This window comes from Vigna unguiculata, chromosome 8 (assembly GCF_037176805.1).
Source record: "Vigna unguiculata cultivar grain cowpea cultivar isolate G323 ecotype 2 chromosome 8, ASM3717680v1, whole genome shotgun sequence".
Lineage (NCBI taxonomy): Eukaryota > Viridiplantae > Streptophyta > Magnoliopsida > Fabales > Fabaceae > Vigna > Vigna unguiculata.
In genome coordinates, this window is record NC_140799.1 from 37,886,655 (window position 1) to 37,904,738 (window position 18,084).

The following is an 18,084-nucleotide window of genomic DNA, read 5'->3' on the forward strand; positions in this document are numbered from 1 at the left end:
ACGGTTGTAATTAATAATTTATTTGTTACAAAGAAAAATAAAAGTAAAGGACTAAATATGTTTTTAGTCTTCGAAATTTCGGTGAATTTTGAAATTAATTTTTCTTAAAAATTTTATACCAATTTAGTTATTTATCTTTAGAAATTGGTGAATTTAGTTCTTTTTACTAAATTTTGTTAAGTTTATTTGACATTTTAAACACGTTTTATGATAATGTTTAATTTAACATTTAAGCGAAAATGTGTCAAACGGTATAAACAATTGAAATTATCATGAAATACGGTTGAAACGTCAGATAAACTTAACAAAATTTGGTTTAAGTGACTAAATTCACGTATTTTTAAAGATGAAGGACTAAATTGATCAAATATTTTGAAGATGGATTAATTCAAAATTTTATTGAAACTTTAAAAACAAAAAACATATTTAACCAATAAATAAATAATATAATAATTATATTTTAACATTGTTAAAAATTAAAATATAATTAAACGTAAAATACAAATTTAAATTAACAGAAAATAAATTATTTTTTGTTTTTATAATAAAGAAGATAAAAAATAATTAAATATTTTCTATATCAAAAATTTACTTTAGAAAAGAATATTCAAAATTTTCAATATGGTTACTGTTTATTTTGTTATATTTGGCAGTGAAGTTAATTCTTTAGATAATAGTATGAATAATCAATTCATAAATCCGAAAACATTTCAACAAGAATCAGAGTTAACGAAAAAAAAGTATACACAAAAAAAATAGGTCCAACTTAATCTATCGATCCATCTTAAAAGAAACAAACTTGAACAAAAATTTTACGTCAGCCTCGGTCCGTCCAACCTGTCAGACTAGCCGCGGGTCAAACTTGACGAATCCACGATCCGTTTTGAAAGGTTACAAAAAAATCTACGTTTACCTAACTTATTAAGTTTCATATTCTATACTGCGATTAATTTAAAAAAAAAAAAGAACAAGAGACATTAACGTTTTTATTATATTTTAAGTTAACTACGTATTGGACATCGTATATACTGGTATTTATAAATGACGTGTATGTGGGCCCAAACAGAGTGATTATAGGTGCAGTTGATTCATATTGAAAACAACCCGATAGACCCAAAATCAAGTGAAGTCTTTCTCATTTCCCTTTATATGGGCTTTATACAATTCAATCACCAAACTCTTGATCTCAAAAGGGATAACTTTCTGTTTTCCTCTTCTTCCTGGAGTCTGATAATTTTATATTATATAATAATTAGAAAAACCACAATAAGTTGATAATTTTATAAAATTCAATTTTAGAAAGGACTTTGGAGCTCCCATTCAGCTATCTGGGCCACAGTGGGAGAAGGATCGTGGGCCTGTTGTTTGGGCCCAGATTCATGAATCGCGTAGTAACGATAAACCGCAGCACCAGACAATACTGCCAGTGTTAAAGCTTGCGCATGCAATCTACAAATCCAAACACCAACAAAAAAATATGAAAAAAAAAATCAATAAAACATTATTATGTAGGTGATGAATGTGCATGTATGTTTATGTATGTTGGACATGTCATGTACCTGGCATGGATGAGTCTTAGACTAGGTTTCATTGGAGAGCTTGTACGTGAATTAGCCACAAGTGATGCCCCAATTCCAGAAGCCCACAGTCCTCCTACAACCAAACACCAATTAGTTATAATTTTCTTGTAATTAAATTCATGGAAAAAATTACCTACCATACCATAAGAAATATATTTAGAGTTTGATCATGAAAATATATTTTTATTAAAAGTAAAACGTTAAATAATTTTGTTTTGTTAAAATGAAAAATAGAATGTGTAATGTATAAGAAAATGAGAATAAATATCTTACCAAGTGTGGCTAGCTTGTGGTTTGAAACCCATGATTGAATTGCCTCCATCTTTGACTCTTGAAGTTGCTCTCTTTTTGGTTTGGAGTTTAGAAGGTAGGTATTTTTATAGATGAGGAGGAGAGGGTAAGATTGTAATTTAGGCAGTGTGCCCCTTGATTTGTTTACAGGGGGTTCCTGTGTATTTTGTCGGAACACTGGAAAGGTTAAACCGGAGGTGCCTTAATAAAGGTTTTCGTTACGTAAATATTTTTAAATAAATACTGTGGTTATGATTTTTTATAGACACTTATTCAAATATATTTTGTGAAATGATAAATATATATAATTAGACGTAATCTAGCTATTGCCACGTATGATGAATATTAGTAAGCCCAACCCAAGCCCAAAATCAAGCCCAGGACCGTATTGGATAGGAGCAGGTTTGGCGTTGGCCTTCAACTTCAAAACAAAAAAAAAAAAAAAATCGAATTCCAGGTGACTGGGAAGAAGAAGAAGAAGCTTCTCCTGTAATCCTCATCCTTCTCGCGTTTTCAGTAAAATTTGTGTACTCTCTTCTTCACACGTGTTTAACTTGTTTTTCACCGGCAATGGAGAGCCAACTCAGCAACTAAGAATGGAAGCTAACAGAAGACGAAGAGTGGTCCATCGCAGAAAGCCTCTCTCCGATATCACCAACACTTCTCCCCCCGTTCCGCCCGAACCTCGCAAAACTAACCCTTCTTCTTCTTCTACTCCCTCTTCTGCACTCGATAATCGTGCCTCTGAAAGCAGCACAGTTGCCGCCGCCGCCGCCACCAATCTCGATGACGCCCCAAACCCTACCCCTCCTTCACCGCCCGTTCCCTCCACACCATCTATCAGAGCCCCCTCTCTACCGGCCGATTCAATCACTCCTCCTTCACTCCGTACGCACGCTTCCCTATTTTCTTGATTTTACGATTTCAGTTTCTCTTGCAACCGAAGAGAGATTCTACTTTCGCAATACTGCTGTTACTTGACAAATTCAATTTCAATAGAGTTTGTTTAATCTCTGTAATTAAGTCTTGCTGTTTGGTTTTAAGCTCTCGTGCATACTGTGTTTAATCGCTGCGTGATTTCTTTTCTTTTCTTCTTTTTTTCCCTTCAGAGACTGTTGATGTTGAAGCTTCTGATGATGTTGAGGCTTCTGAGCCTGTTCAGTCTATTTCAGTAGTGTACAGCCGAAGACGTTCTTCGAATAAAAGAAAGAAGGATAAAGGGAAGGCAGTGGCTGTTCCTGTTAGTACCACGCCCAATTTGAAGATCTCCGATAGTCGGTAAGTGATTTCCCTTCACTTCTTCGTAGTGCTAGATTGTGTTCTTGTGGAAGTTATACCGAGTTTTAAGAAACAATGTTCGAAGGAGAATAAGAGATGGTTGTTCGAAGTTTGGGACACGGGGAAAATAATGGGATTGGGGAATAAAATGCTAACCATTGTGATGATTGTATTGATTGGAAATGCTAGTAACCCACTCTTTTAAGCTAATTCTTTATTAGTACTGTAGGCTGAAATCTATCGGAAATTATAAAATTGGGGGTTTCACTTTTTAGTTAATGTGTCTCGTATGATTATTGTATTTCGTTTAGTTTGCAGTAAATTTTAGCCAATAGTAGAGAGTTTGTTAGAGCAGTGTGTTGGTATTTGCTAGCACTCTTTTTGTATTTTAAAATTTTAAGTTCTTGAGAGGAATTCTCTGAAGTATTTTTTGAGTGTGATGTCTGGATTGGGTATATTGATCTTATGAGTTTTGTTTGAATGCATGAATAGTCTTGGATTTGTGAAACTTTCCTGAACAGATTACTGATTCGTAGTTATCTTTTTTTATTTGACCTGTTCAGTCTGTCCTGTTTTGGCATTATTTTTCTTTATGCCCATGACGTTGTATGTTTCCTTCGTTTCTTTGTTGGATTCAATTTTATAGTTGGATACATTCATTATATCTCTTGTCGTGATAACTGAGTTTGATTTTTGTTTTTTATTGTTTCGTTCCTGGAAGTTCTCGCATATAATTGTTATGTATGGTTTTTGTGATGAAAAAACAGCGAGAAAAATGATGAGTTTGAAGGTTTGAACCTATCCAAGGCCAAAGCATTGACTTTTCCTCGTGCAAAGGTATATTAATTTACTATTGTGGTCCTAAGTTTCTTTGATTTTATTAGGAAACTCAAAGGACATTGAATTTGTTATTCAACAAGAACTTGATCTTTTATGAAACCGTCCTTGTTAAAAATACTGCACTGAGTATTTCCGATGACTGTTTATTTACTGTTCAAGATAAGTATCCCTGCCTTTTTAGTGGATGTATCAATTTCTGTGGCATGATTGATCTTAAGTCTGTGAAACTATGTAGACAATTTTAGAAGGAGGAGCTCTATGAAATGTCCTCACATCTTAAAATATAATGGGTACTTTCACTATTTGTTAGCCATGAATTTGTGTGAAGGGTAAATCTTGATGCATTGGTATGATTACCACCTGGTGATCACGTCATGGATTATATACCCATAGATTCAACCTATCCATCCGTTGGGATATAGGGGGAACCTTGTTCACTGACCATATTTGTATAGTATTAGAATAATATTGGGAGCCTTGTTCGATCTCAGATAGTTCTTGTGATTCCAAACTATTGATATCTCCTTTGTCATTACGCATTAATCACTGTCCTAATAAAATCTTTGAAATAGTTGTTGGGTGGAAGTCGTATATATAATTTTTCTGGTAATTTATAGCTTCATATCATACACCTGGGTAAGTTCTATTTGTTTCCCTTTCACTTGACATTTTCTCTTGGTGGGGAATGGAGGTGAAATCTTGCTTAGTGGCCCTAGATTCTGCATACTTAATATTAAGTTACGTGTTCAATCATGTCAAAATAAATATTTTGCTGAATTTTCAGAAACAGCGTACTTCGTCATCTGAGAAAGATGCAGTCAAGGATCACCAGCTTCAAGATTATATAGAAAAACAGAATGCTTACTTCAAGGAGATTGATGAATTTGAACTGGAGGTTGAATCTGGTGATGACTTAGATTAGGTGGTAGGAGATGTAATGTAACTATAAATAGCAGCTTGGAGTTTCTTTGTTTTGCTATGGTGTATAGTTGAGATATCGTGGTTTTCTCATGAAGTAACTAACTCGCTGGCATGTCCATGGCCAATATATAGGTGTAAGTTCCTAATAATATTTTGTATTAGTCCTGTGGGAGCCATCAAAGTTAATTCTGTGCTTAACACACTATGTCTTAGAACATTTTTCTGATTTCTCATGTAAATGTATTATAATATTGTGATTTTTCTAACTTTGTTTCACGCCATTGATTCTTTAACAACCTTACCGGGCAAATGCAAAAAGAGGCAAATTTTCTGGATAGATCTCAAATACGACTAGATGCCGATATTCCTAATGCTGCGTATTGTCGTTCATGCAGATGTCATAAGTCTGCTGGTTATGTTGATTGCTTACGTTAGCAGTGACGATGAGATAATTCTTAGAGAAATGTGAATGTATGATATTCATACATCATACAAATACATGCATATATATTTATATGCACACACATGTATAAAACTAGATAGTTTATTGATGATAAGCCAGGTTGCTTTGACGGTGAAAGGATCAAGTACAATTTTGGAATAGAGAAATTGAATTTATATTTTACATAAGCATCACTTGCTAACGTTTAATTGACTTTCCCGCAATTGATTCTGATCTGGCCCTGGCTTCCTGTGAGAGGCTTGATGTTGCTCATTTTGACCATGCCCTTGGCAAAGTCTTCAAAGAATGCTGCAGTATTGGCAGCGTATTTTCTAACCAGATTGTCAGTAGAACTGCCATTGAACAGCTCCTGATCGGAATGAAGAAGGGCTTTTTTACTTATCAAATTCTGAAAGTATAGATTGTCGAAGCGGATTGGAGTTTGGTGGTCAAGGGCTTCCAGTGTATTGTCACTTCCATTTCTTGGGCATTTGCTCTGCAGGAACTTCCGGTAAGAGGGGTCAACGTTGGAGTCATTGTAGATGTGTGCTCGGAAATTTTTGCACTGAGCCAGGCCAATGGTATGTGCTCCTGTTATTCAAAGTTCTGTTATTTAGTGAACATGCCAATTAAAAAACTTCATCCAGGATCCTCACATTCTCTAGTACGACACTGTTCTTACGCAATTTATTGCAAGAAATAGAAAGTATTTCACAGGAGACTTTTCTTTTTTTCAAAATGAAAAGTATACTATATTCAGAAAAAAAATTAAGTTGACCAGATGTACCAAAATCGTTTTCAGGCACAAGTTAGGAACATAAGAGTAGTCATTCTTCTGGTAATAAATAGGGGGACCAAAACTCAAACTGATTAATGATAATTTACGGTATTAAATAGGCAGGGCAACACTCTAAATTAACTCTGGAAATTGCATTCCAATTCTGGCAATAACCAGGAAAGGTTGCAATGTTACTCATTAAGAGTACTAAAATTCGTTTTGACGTGTAGAGACAAAATAAGGATGGAGCATTTAATAATGAATGAATGAGACGAGTAAACAATGAGTTTGTACAAGATTGCATGAACACAATAAACTTTTAATCATTTTATTTAATTATTACATCACCTGAAAGAGCCACCAAGTCTGTAACAGAGAGGCCTTGATTAGCAAAATTGTTTGTGAGATTAGCTAGATTGAGAAAAGGCCCAGGAATGCTATTATTAGCATCCCTTCTGCTTGCTGTTGTAGAATCTCTTCTTCCCAACCCCACTTCCCAAGAAGGTCCACCTAACTGCAAAAAACTTCTATCTGTTCAAGTTCCATAATAATGGATAACTCTTTCTCCAATAAAAATAGAATCTCAGAAACATAAATAAATCTATTACATAGACAACAGAATCTCGTGCTGCCAGAGCAAGAATATCAGCACAGGACACCACTTTGGGACACTCTTTCTCCACACTGCGCTTAATATCATTTATCACATTGAACCCTCTTGCTGATTGGTTATTAGCTGCTGCGGTTTTCTCTCCTTCGATGTTGCTACTATCATCCAACAGTATTGATGCATCACAACCCTGAACAACACCACAATGTTAAGACCTTCTAAGATAAACACCATGCTATTTCTACATACTGAATATAGCAGAAAAAAAATTACCTACATTGTAAAGATACTTAACACAATCCTGAATAATGAGTGCACACAACTATATTTTGTTGTATACTTACGTTCACAAAGCAGTCATGGAAATGCAATCGGAGTAAGGAAGCTCCCATGCGTGCTTCTCTTTGAATGGCTTGAACCACTCCTTTCTTCACTATGGTTAACAAGTTGGGGCAAGTGCAGGAGTAAAAGTCTGTACATAGGTCTGCACCAGAAGCTGTAGCAGTTGTTGCGCCGACAAGAAGAAGCAAGAGTAAGTAGAAAGAGGCCATTGGAGGTTTCATACAGGAGATTTACTAAATAATTGGTGCTTTCTCTTATACAGGCCGTTGTTCAATCAATAAATTGTTTAAGTGAAAAGCTCTGTCTCTATTGTCAGGTAGTGTCTGATATGTTTGTGCGTACGATTGCATGCTGCGACAAAGATGTGGAGAAACATTATTTTGAAGAAACTTGTCTATATGTCATAATTGAACATAATCAGCAAATTTTTTAAGAAATTGTGAACTTTTAAAGTTTAATTTAACCTTGCAACAACTGAATTACAAGATAATGTTTGCATTTATTCATAATTTGTCTTATCATTTATAGTTGATGTGTGTTCTCAGATAGAGAGGCATACATCTCATTAGGGGATTACATATTAATTTAGTCTCACAAATCATACAAAAGATCAATAAATAACAAATTTGGTTAGGATAGACTTAACTTTAAATATTATCTTAATAAATGAATTTTAAATTTAATTTAATTATAAAACTGATTTATAAGATGAGGTTTACATCTATTTATATATTTTAAATTTGTCTTATCATTTAATCAATGTGATATTTTTAATATATCTTTTACGACAAATATGTACATCTTAAACATGAAACTATACTTTAATAAATGATGTGTAATAATAGTTGATACGATAGGTCAAACAAATAACAAATCTTGCATATTTAAACTTCTAATATAAGTCTAATTTAATATTGCAAAATCAATTTATAAAGTAAGATTTAGGATTACATCTATTTATATATTACTTATATGTACCGAAAATTTAGTTTATCACTAGTAAATGATAATATATATTTATCTACCATTTTAAATATTAAATATGATGATTTATACAAATGTCAAAGCCAATAAAATGATAGTGTATAAGGCAAATTTATGAAATAAAAATTTGAAACAGGTAACATATAACCTTTTAAATAGGTGTTTAGATAGTTATCATAACTATTAAAATTGAAGCTTAAAAATAAGTTATATTATTGATCAAGTTAAACTAGACTCTTGAAAAATGACTCCAATCATTCAACTTTTATCAATAGTAGTTGCTATAACTTTCAAGCTATAACATATATTAAGGGTATCTTAAACCTATCTAAATGGTTGTATATGTCAAACAAGTTTTCAAGTAAGCTAAGTTTAACTTTTAAAAATGTAAGATGAAACTTAACACACACACATATATATAAATTTTATGAATATAATAAGCTATTTTTAATGTATGAATTTGCATATATAGACAAATTTAAGGTACTTTTAGTATTTATATATTTAAAGTGACTTTTTTATTACATAAAATTTATCTAATTGAAACAAAACCTTACACTGATACGTGCCATCATTGCATGAAAGAAAAGTAATCTGATAAGTCAAAATTGCAAGAAACTTTTATATTTTCTTCTACATACTATTATTTTTCTCTTTTTTACCATTTTAAAGATACACGATTTCTTTTTATGGAGGAGTCCAAATGAAGGGCATATTATGTAAAATAGTCCCCGTTTAATTCAAAATAAAAGCATTAAGATATATAAGACAAGTAGAGTATACTAACAATACACTAAAATACCATTATTCAATCACAAATTTGACATATAAAATAGGAATATTGAATTTTGTAGTAATTCTTTTAGAAAATATACTTAAAGTGATTTTTAATTAGCTTATGCTGCAAACATATTTACGGTATATCTTAATAGATAGTTAATATAAAAATTACAAATAAATTAATATAAATTTACTTCAAGCATCTTTACTATGCTAAATAAATTTCTTATTTTTTTTTCTGGTTTTCTTTTTTATTTGCTTCTTTTACATTTTTTATTTGTTTTTATCTCTGATGATGACAGTGCAATTATTGCATGGTTGCAGTGACAAATTTAACAGTTTCGATAGTCTAAAAGGCTGTATCATAATTGTTTCACCTTTTCTGTGAATGGATTAGACTGCTCGTGAAGGGTTCAATCAATGTTATTATTTTTACAAAATAAAATATACACTTTTTCCTTTTAATAGACACCGAAATCACGTAAATTTATTTAATAAAAATATGAGAAAAAAAAAAAGATCATAAGAAAATTGTTTGCGTGAGTAAAAGTATTGTTTTTCTTAACGCAGTATTAAAAGTACATTTTTAAAATTGACATTGAGCAAGCACTGAATTCCAATTATAAAATTATTTAAGAAATATAATATAGTACAATTGAATTCACATTAAGTCTAAGATCACCTTGAAAAATAATTTGGCGGAGTAAACAATGGTGTGCAAATTTATTTATTTTATTTTATTACGATATTTTTAAGAATGATTAGTAGATTTGTTACTTCTTAAGACAAGTAATATACTAGTTTTTTTTTTCATGAATAAGATTTGCTTTTGTAATTTGAGTTTATTAATCAATTTTCAGTTCAACTTAATTTTAACATAAATTATACTAAAGCTTTATTTATATTCATGATTGAGCTTTTTAGTAGATAAGTTTGCCGTGAATAAATATAGAAAAATGATTTTTTGATTACTAAATTTTGATAACTTTTTATTACAATTTTAAATGGCATCTTTTGAATGGTTCTTATTATTTTATTTTTTCATTCTTAATATTTTAAAATCACTTAAAAAATGACACATGTTTAAGAGAAAATTATTAAAATTTAGTAGTCAAATTATATTTTTTATAAAGATGTGCGTGTAATTTACCAATAGCTTTTATTATTGTGGTGATTGATGAAAAAACAAATTACACTATGTATGTTACTTTTACCATTATATTATATGCTTGCTATAGTGAGTTTTTGTATTAGAGTTTATATCATGTTCGTAATTTCTGATCAAAAGGAATTACAATATAATATTCCTTCTAAAGGAAACACGGAGGGTGATAAATCGAATTAAATTGATATACCTTTCATCAGTTATTATATTTTCTATAACTTTAAATTAATATAAAAATTATTTATCAAACCATTAAATGATAGCAACACATACTACCTTAATTATTTATTATGCAAAAAAATTGAGAAAAAAAAAACTATTATTTTGTTCATTTGAAAATGATATATATTACATCATGTATTCGAATAATGTATAAAATAGTTCTAGATTAGTATAATTCAACAGTAGATTTATTTAATTAAAGGTTACTAAGCCATATACATAACAATTTACTTAAACTATATTGGTATAATACTTATGAATAAATAATTGTAATTACCAAAGTCAAAAAGTAGGGTTCATCAAGAAAAGTAAAAAAAAAAAATAAAAAAAAGACTTGGTGCTGATTACTGAAATCAAACTCAAATATTCTATTAATGATTTGAATAATTTCAGTAGATTGATTGATATTCAGTAAATCTCCAGCTGTAAGTGAAATTAATTAATTGTTATTATTGACAATGAGGTCATTTTAAGCTGGTAATCATAATCTATATTATATATATACCACTTGAATCAGTAAGATAAAGCATAAAGAAAGCAGTGCAAGAGATTAAAGAATTTAATTCCAAATTAGCCAGTTCATATATAAATTTATATATAAAAAGGGAAAAATTAATCAAATAGTTCAATTTTCGACTATCTTTTCTCCCCATGATCTTATCCAATGGATCATTGTCTGAACTTTGACAATTGAAACAAAAATAATGTGAACACAATCAAAAAGTCCAGATCCTATCATCTTCACCAGACAGGTAGGTAAAAATAAGCATCCTTTTCAAATAAATATTAATTAACAAATTAAATTTGGGAGTGATGAATATTTAAAAATTACATAAAAATTAGTTCACTATGAATTTTTGTGGTTGGTATTTAATTGCAATTACCACTCAAGGTTAACAACGAACTTAAATATAATTAATTCATATTTAAAACAAGTTTGTAGCCTCGTGGCTAGCAGGTGCAGTTATGTGAATGTTTTGAACATTGAACTTTATTAATAGTAAATGGTATTAGTTAAGCTTTAGCAATGGAATTATATTATAACAAGGTTTGATTCTCTTACTCAATAAAAGGGTTAAGCTGTGGAAGATTCGTTACACTCCATCAAACTTCAAATAATCCAAAATAAGTACCTTTTCTTTCACTTTCTATAATATATACACAAGTAATATTAACCTAACACGATGATCAAAATGAACATAATTCTAAACCTAAAGTTTCTAAATTTCCAAAGGACGAAAGGTTATTTAATTTGGAAGAGGCACAGTATGAGAGAACGTTGACCATGTTCATGGAAGTCTACTATTTGCGATGGTGATATAAAAAAGGTACAAAACAACAAAAGTCATAACTTAATAATTCAAATTTACTCATTCCAATCATATTCCTTCTTAGTTTTGTTGGATTCTGCATTTTCTTTCATCTGAACTACTTTTATAAAGACTCCCTCAAAATAATATTTTTTTTTTCTTTAGGGGCAACTAAAAGTTAACGTAAAAGCATTTGATTTGTTTATGTATTCTTCTCGTATAATGTCTCTCTCTTTAGACCATGAGCAATAGCATTGTTTCAACGAAATATAGACTTAAGTTAGAAGCTACAAGCCTTTGCCGGTTGAATTAATCTAGTATAGGGCAGGTATTTTTTTTTTTTTTTCAATTAAATTGATAGTTAACTACACTCCATTTACTGGTTTAAGGAATTATAGATAATATAAGGAGTGTCACGTTTTAATATTTACATAAAATATTGTATATATAATTTTTCTTTTTTGTGAAATTTGTACATTGAAAACGAGATATAATATTCATAGGTTTCAAATTTTTATTTTCTATATTTGTGTTGATATATTGTAGGGTTGAGACATCCTAATATAAACGGAACATGTATGTGAATCCATCTTTTTTACAAAAAAAAATGATATATAAATAAAATAAGTTTCTTTAATTTTGATTAAATTTTGGGTTAAATTACTCTTTTAGTAATATTTCTAGAAATTTAAAAATATTTCATAAAAATGTTAATTTTATTAAAAATATCACTATAAGATTTATATAAAAAGTAAATTGAGTCTCAATTTAAGAAGGTATAACATTGTTTCATTTTTACAAAAAGTTGGACTAAATTGAAATTAAAAACAAATATAAAAACTAAATTGAATAATTTTGACACGTGGCACAATTGTAAAATAACATGTATAAAAAATAAAAATTTAAAAAGATTAATATAAATTCAAAAAAATTCAAAAAAAATTCAAAAAATTAGAAATTGACACATAACATTACCTTTAACACCGTTTGGTTAAACTAAAGCTAAAAACCAAATTGAGTCATTTAAAAAAAAAACAATGACAAAATTGAGACGGACAAAAACTTGAGGATTAAAATAACATTACTTAACAAATACAAGGATAAAAAAAGTAATTTAACCTAAATTTTATGTATTTGTCCCTCAAAAACAATTTGTTGAAGATTGGCCACCACCTAATATTTCATTATATATATATATATATATATATATATATATATATATATATATATATATATATATATATATATATATATATATATATATATGTAAAATTATATAATAGGAACAAATATATTCTCCACTCACATAAATAAATCTTTATTATCAGACACAATTTTTTTTTCTTATACTACAAATTATGTCATAAAAACTTCATTCCACTCTCGTTACCTAAACATCTAAACTTAGTAATTTTTTTTTTAGAAATTATTATGTTCTCAACGCACCTTAATCATATACTCTCCTTTATATACATTTTTCACTTATTACATTTAATAGACATTCACATTTAAATTAATTAAAATAAAGATAAACAAATAAACAAAACATAATTAAGAAGACCAAGAGAAAAAAATAATAGCTGAGCAGAAATTGATTTTTGTTTCTAAATATTGTTTTGATTTTTCTTAAAATATGAAAGTTAATTTGATAAAATATCGTGAAGTCAAAGAAAATGTTGTTAATAATAAAAATGCTTCCAAACTTTATATAGGTGCACTAGGCGCATGTGCTAATAAGATTCTTTTTCGTGCTTTCATATCATTAAAATACTTCTCCCATATCATGTAAGTCAAATTCTCACTTTTTTTTAAGGAAAATAATTTTGTAGAAAACATAAACAATACATGAAAATAAATGTTCTTTGGAGAAAACTAAGACATTTTTTCTTTGGAGAAAACTAAGACATTTTCCCTATCCAAACTTTCTTTCAGAATAAAAGAAATCAAGAACAATCACTTCACTTTAAAATTAATTTTAACAAAATGAATTTTAAAAAGACACGATCAACGGCACAATAAAAGTAAAACAATTGCTTACTTGTAAAGAGTTTATACACCATTGCCAAACAAAGTCTATACCTAATCGAAGTTTGATACAATCCATCAATTTTGTAAGATACTTTTGTGATATAATAATCATTGTTACCACCACAAATTAAATTGATCTCCTTACATTTATTTCCTTTCACAATTACTTCACCAATAATGTATCTATGATGTGATTCACACAAGAATATTTTTAGTCTCTCCTAGGATAAGTTAGGGACCACAAATTTGTGGAAAAAATGCTGAAAAAACAACGTGATGAAGACGCTTAATGTTCATTGCATGACCACAAAAATATTCACATAATTATGATATTTTTCTAGCAAAATTTTATTTTGTTGCCGTCCAATTTACACAAACATTTCATAATTGATGGATTAACATTGATATATTCAGAATAAATTATAACTATAATACTTAACTGTTTGACGAAATTTCAATACCCACAGAGGAAGTTCATAGATATTAATTACTATAAAAATGAAAAAAAAAAAAACTTGTTTCTAATTAATTATGCAGTTTTTAGAGCATGAAAACTCCAATTTTCAAAAAGGAGATCATGGTCACATTTATTGTTCCAGTTTTCCTTAACAGAGAATGATTAAAGATTAATCCCTGTAGTATCAATACATAAATCGAATTCAATATTCTTTCTTTGACCTTTGATAAAGTATGAACTGATGTACATTTACATGATTAAACCGATAAGAGTATATACTACAAATTTCGTAGCCTTCACATAATTCAAAACAAGTTTTTCTTATATTACAATGAAACGGTGCATTCTGGAATCTTTTCAATTCTGTGGAGTTGTATGAATTGCATGATAATCTATGAAATCGTGGGTTATATGATATGATATAATAGGGGACCCTAAAAAAAAGCTTGCTAACTACTTTGCCAACACTTTGACAAATCAATGCAAGCCGGCACCAGAAGTCATTGGATCAAAAGAAAAACGAAGCAGGTTCACATCGTTGTTATGAATTGATTAATCAAAATACAAGCCAAGTAAACACTCCATGCATTGACAACTTAGCTATAGTTCTGCGTGTTAGGTTAGGTAACGCCAAAGAGACAAAGCACCTTGAGATTTAACCTCGCATTTCCAGTGCCTATAAAAAGATGTGACATATGCACTTGGAAAACACACTCACTCACACACCAAACTATTACTTACTTACTTACTCTTCTAGGGTTTCAGAAATGGCTTCGTCTTCTTCTTCTACCTTTATCATCGGTTTGATCACACTTTTGATCCTTGTGTTTGGAAGTGCCAATGCAACACTTTACACAAATTTCTACTCTAGTTCTTGCCCAAAACTCCTTGACACTGTGAAATGCGAAGTGGAATCAGCCATATCAAAGGAGACCCGCATGGGTGCTTCTCTCCTACGTTTGTTCTTCCACGATTGCTTTGTCAATGTAATTTCTTAACATCTGTTACTTAAATACTCTTCTTCTTTTTTCTTTATCAGCAAAAAGTTGCATTTTTTAGCATGCAATTCTATTCACTGCTAGTTTGTTGTTCAACTACAAATCACTGTATAGGATAAATTTACTTTTGATTATTACTATACTTTGAAAATCATACCGACAATAATTGTAACTGGTTGACTATGCAAACAATTTTGAAACTAGCAACGTATATAAATGAACACTGTATATGTTTGCTGAGTATTGAATGAATAATAAATGGTGCAGGGGTGTGATGGGTCGATTCTACTGGATGATACATCAAGCTTCACCGGAGAGAAGAACGCAGGTCCTAACAAGAACTCTGCTCGTGGATTTGAAGTGATCGACAAAATCAAATCAGCTGTGGAAAAAGTGTGCCCCGGTGTTGTTTCCTGTGCCGATATCCTTGCCATTGCTGCCAGAGATTCTGTTCAAATCGTAAGCAATTACTCTAATGCCTGTCATATCATAATTTAATCATATTGGCAATAACGTTTTCAAAAGTAAGTGAAAAAAGATCATCTATATAAAAATGTTTAAAATATCCCTTATTTTATGTAACATATATAAGGTCAAGTGTCCTTGAAAAAGACCTATTCACTAACCTTGACAAACGTGTCTTAATGTTTCATTCATTTGATTTGGAGAAAAGAAACTACTGTCATTTTCATTTTTTGCCTTTTCTTTTTCTTCCACTCTCAACCTAATCTAAACAAAGAAAACTGTCTCAAGAAAATTCATGTTTTCTTTCTCTCCCTCCCATTTCAATCATGTTTAACGTATAGTTTGAGCGATGATTCAATTTTCTGAATGGGCCCATAAAAACTAAATCGGTATTAGATCTACTTAAGATACTCTCATTTTTGTATACTGAAGAATTAAGATAAGGATTATTTTGATGACTATGAAATCTTCTTAAGCTTTCAGCTTGCATCATACTAACACACATCACAAACACATGTCAGTACAAGTGAATTGAATATTCTGTTGAATTTGATCTCAGCTTGGTGGCCCAACTTGGAACGTGAAACTTGGAAGAAGAGACTCCAGAACAGCAAGCCAATCTGCTGCCAACAATGGCATCCCACGACCCACTTCAAACCTCAACCAACTCATCTCCAGATTCAACTCTCTTGGACTTTCCTCCAAGGACTTGGTCGCACTATCTGGTACTAAAATTTCACATACACTTTCTTTCTCACACACTCATTCAAACATCTTAAACATCATTAAACATTAATAAAATGGTGTTTTAGAAACTGTTTGTAACATTTCTCAAACATACGTGTAACCTCAGTACTTTATAACTTGTTACCTCTGCATCAATCACGTACTGAATTCATTCATGTTCTAGGGGGTCATACAATTGGACTAGCAAGGTGCACAACCTTTAGAGCTCGCATCTACAACGAAACCAACATAGATAGCTCCTTTGCCCACATGAGACAATCTACATGCCCTCGAAACTCAGGATCAGGGGACAACAGCTTAGCACCCCTTGATTTTGCCACTCCTACTTTCTTTGACAATCACTACTTCAAGAACCTCATTCAGAAGAAGGGTCTTCTCCATTCCGATCAACAACTCTTTAATGGTGGTTCCACTGACTCCACTGTGCAAACCTACAGCACCAACCCAGCCTCCTTTTTCACTGATTTCTCCGCTGCTATGATCAAGATGGGAGACATCAGTCCCCTCACCGGCTCCACCGGAGAAATAAGGAAGAACTGCAGAAGGGTGAACTGATTGAATTTCTGAAGAGATCTACAACACTACACATAAATATATGGATATACTCATGAACCGTGACTTTTGGATTTTATGATTTGAAAACAATGCAGGTGTAATAAGTTGTTAAGTATGTGCTGCTGTCATTTTTATGTTGTGTGCTACCAAGTCTACCTGCATTGCCTTATTTCGTTAATTTTGCTTCCGAGTGCTGATGTTGAAGTTGAAGGCTTTTGATGTACAAGTTCCTTTGTGACTTTTTCTATTAAACTATTGTTCCATTCGGATTTTGGGTTTTCTTTTGATAAAACACTGTTGTCTTAATTTTTGTTATGCCATGACTTTTTCCCATTTGAGCTAATGATCCATGTTATGATTATTGGGTGACTTGAACTCTAAGTTAACTTTCACAACACAGATATAAGATTTGTTCCGATAATTTAGTACGAGAAACACGCGTTTTAACGTGCGTAAGTCTATAAGGTAGTCATGGTGGTTTCAACACAGATACAACTATAGGGTTGACTGAGCCACCATAAATATTTTATTTTATTTTTAAATGAAATTAATTGTAATAGTCTTAATGAATTTTATTTCAAATTAATCTGTATCTAGCATGGGTGAAAGTACACTAGTACGTTCGTTTAAAAGGGAGTCCTGGTATCTTTCATATTAACTTTTTATTCAATAATTTAATTTGCATTTTAATTAAATATCTTAATTTAATATATTTATTATTAAAAATAGTTGTCAAACGGTCGTTTTTGCAAAAGTTGGATATGAAAATAATAAACGAAAATATAGTGTGAAAGAAAAATGAGCAGAAATGTTTTTTGTTCTGTTCCGTAACGAAGAAAATAAATAAAGGACGTGCAGGAAAATTTATAGCGGTCTTTACTTTAGTTTTCAAGTAAGCATTGATTATTTTGTTCCTACTTTATTCTCAAATTAATTAATCTCTTTTCAATATACAAATTTATTAAGGAAATATAAAATTATTTTAATAAAATTGTTTGAAAATGTAATATATTTTTATTTTTATTAAGATTACTCTTAATCTGTACGACAAAACCTTAACCTACACAAAAGAATATTATTGATTAGTTTAACCGTTTAATCAATTAATTTTGCTAAACAAATTAGTTATCGGAACTTATCGTCTTTCTCCCTATTCCTTCTTGGTGAAAAGGAAGAATGAAGTGGTCGCAAAGAATAAGTTTTGTTTCAGACAGTTATCTAGTGGAAAATAAATGAAAATGTGTTGAAAGGAGTTTATATTGTAGGTGCTTAAGTCCTGGTATATGGTTAA

The 18,084-nt window shown here is 30.5% G+C and overlaps 4 protein-coding genes across 4 annotated transcripts; 2 read left to right on the plus strand and 2 right to left on the minus strand.

Annotated features, from left to right (window-relative positions):
- Window positions 1-1,110: 1,110 nt before the first annotated feature.
- LOC114195539 (uncharacterized) lies at window positions 1,111-1,996 on the minus strand. The gene is made up of 3 exons (XM_028086045.2): window positions 1,854-1,996; window positions 1,560-1,653; window positions 1,111-1,449 (listed from the first exon to the last, which is right to left on the minus strand). Exons 1-3 carry the CDS (start codon window positions 1,900-1,902, stop codon window positions 1,296-1,298), a joined length of 297 nt encoding a protein of 98 aa, XP_027941846.1. The 5' UTR covers window positions 1,903-1,996; the 3' UTR covers window positions 1,111-1,295.
- Window positions 1,997-2,316: 320 nt separating this feature from the next.
- LOC114194674 (uncharacterized) lies at window positions 2,317-5,176 on the plus strand. Its single transcript, XM_028085037.2, has 4 exons — window positions 2,317-2,759; window positions 2,981-3,149; window positions 3,917-3,986; window positions 4,774-5,176. The coding sequence occupies exons 1-4, from the start codon at window positions 2,468-2,470 to the stop codon at window positions 4,909-4,911; spliced, it is 669 nt and encodes a 222-aa protein (XP_027940838.1). The 5' UTR covers window positions 2,317-2,467; the 3' UTR covers window positions 4,912-5,176.
- A 262-nt stretch (window positions 5,177-5,438) lies between these two features.
- Window positions 5,439-7,349, minus strand: LOC114194673 (peroxidase P7-like). The gene is made up of 4 exons (XM_028085034.2): window positions 7,085-7,349; window positions 6,739-6,930; window positions 6,479-6,644; window positions 5,439-5,943 (listed from the first exon to the last, which is right to left on the minus strand). The coding sequence occupies exons 1-4, from the start codon at window positions 7,301-7,303 to the stop codon at window positions 5,558-5,560; spliced, it is 963 nt and encodes a 320-aa protein (XP_027940835.1). The 5' UTR covers window positions 7,304-7,349; the 3' UTR covers window positions 5,439-5,557.
- A 7,362-nt stretch (window positions 7,350-14,711) lies between these two features.
- LOC114193478 (peroxidase P7-like) lies at window positions 14,712-17,085 on the plus strand. The gene is made up of 4 exons (XM_028083302.2): window positions 14,712-15,014; window positions 15,294-15,485; window positions 16,051-16,216; window positions 16,402-17,085. Exons 1-4 carry the CDS (start codon window positions 14,724-14,726, stop codon window positions 16,791-16,793), a joined length of 1,041 nt encoding a protein of 346 aa, XP_027939103.1. The 5' UTR covers window positions 14,712-14,723; the 3' UTR covers window positions 16,794-17,085.
- The last annotated feature ends 999 nt before the right edge of the window (window positions 17,086-18,084 follow it).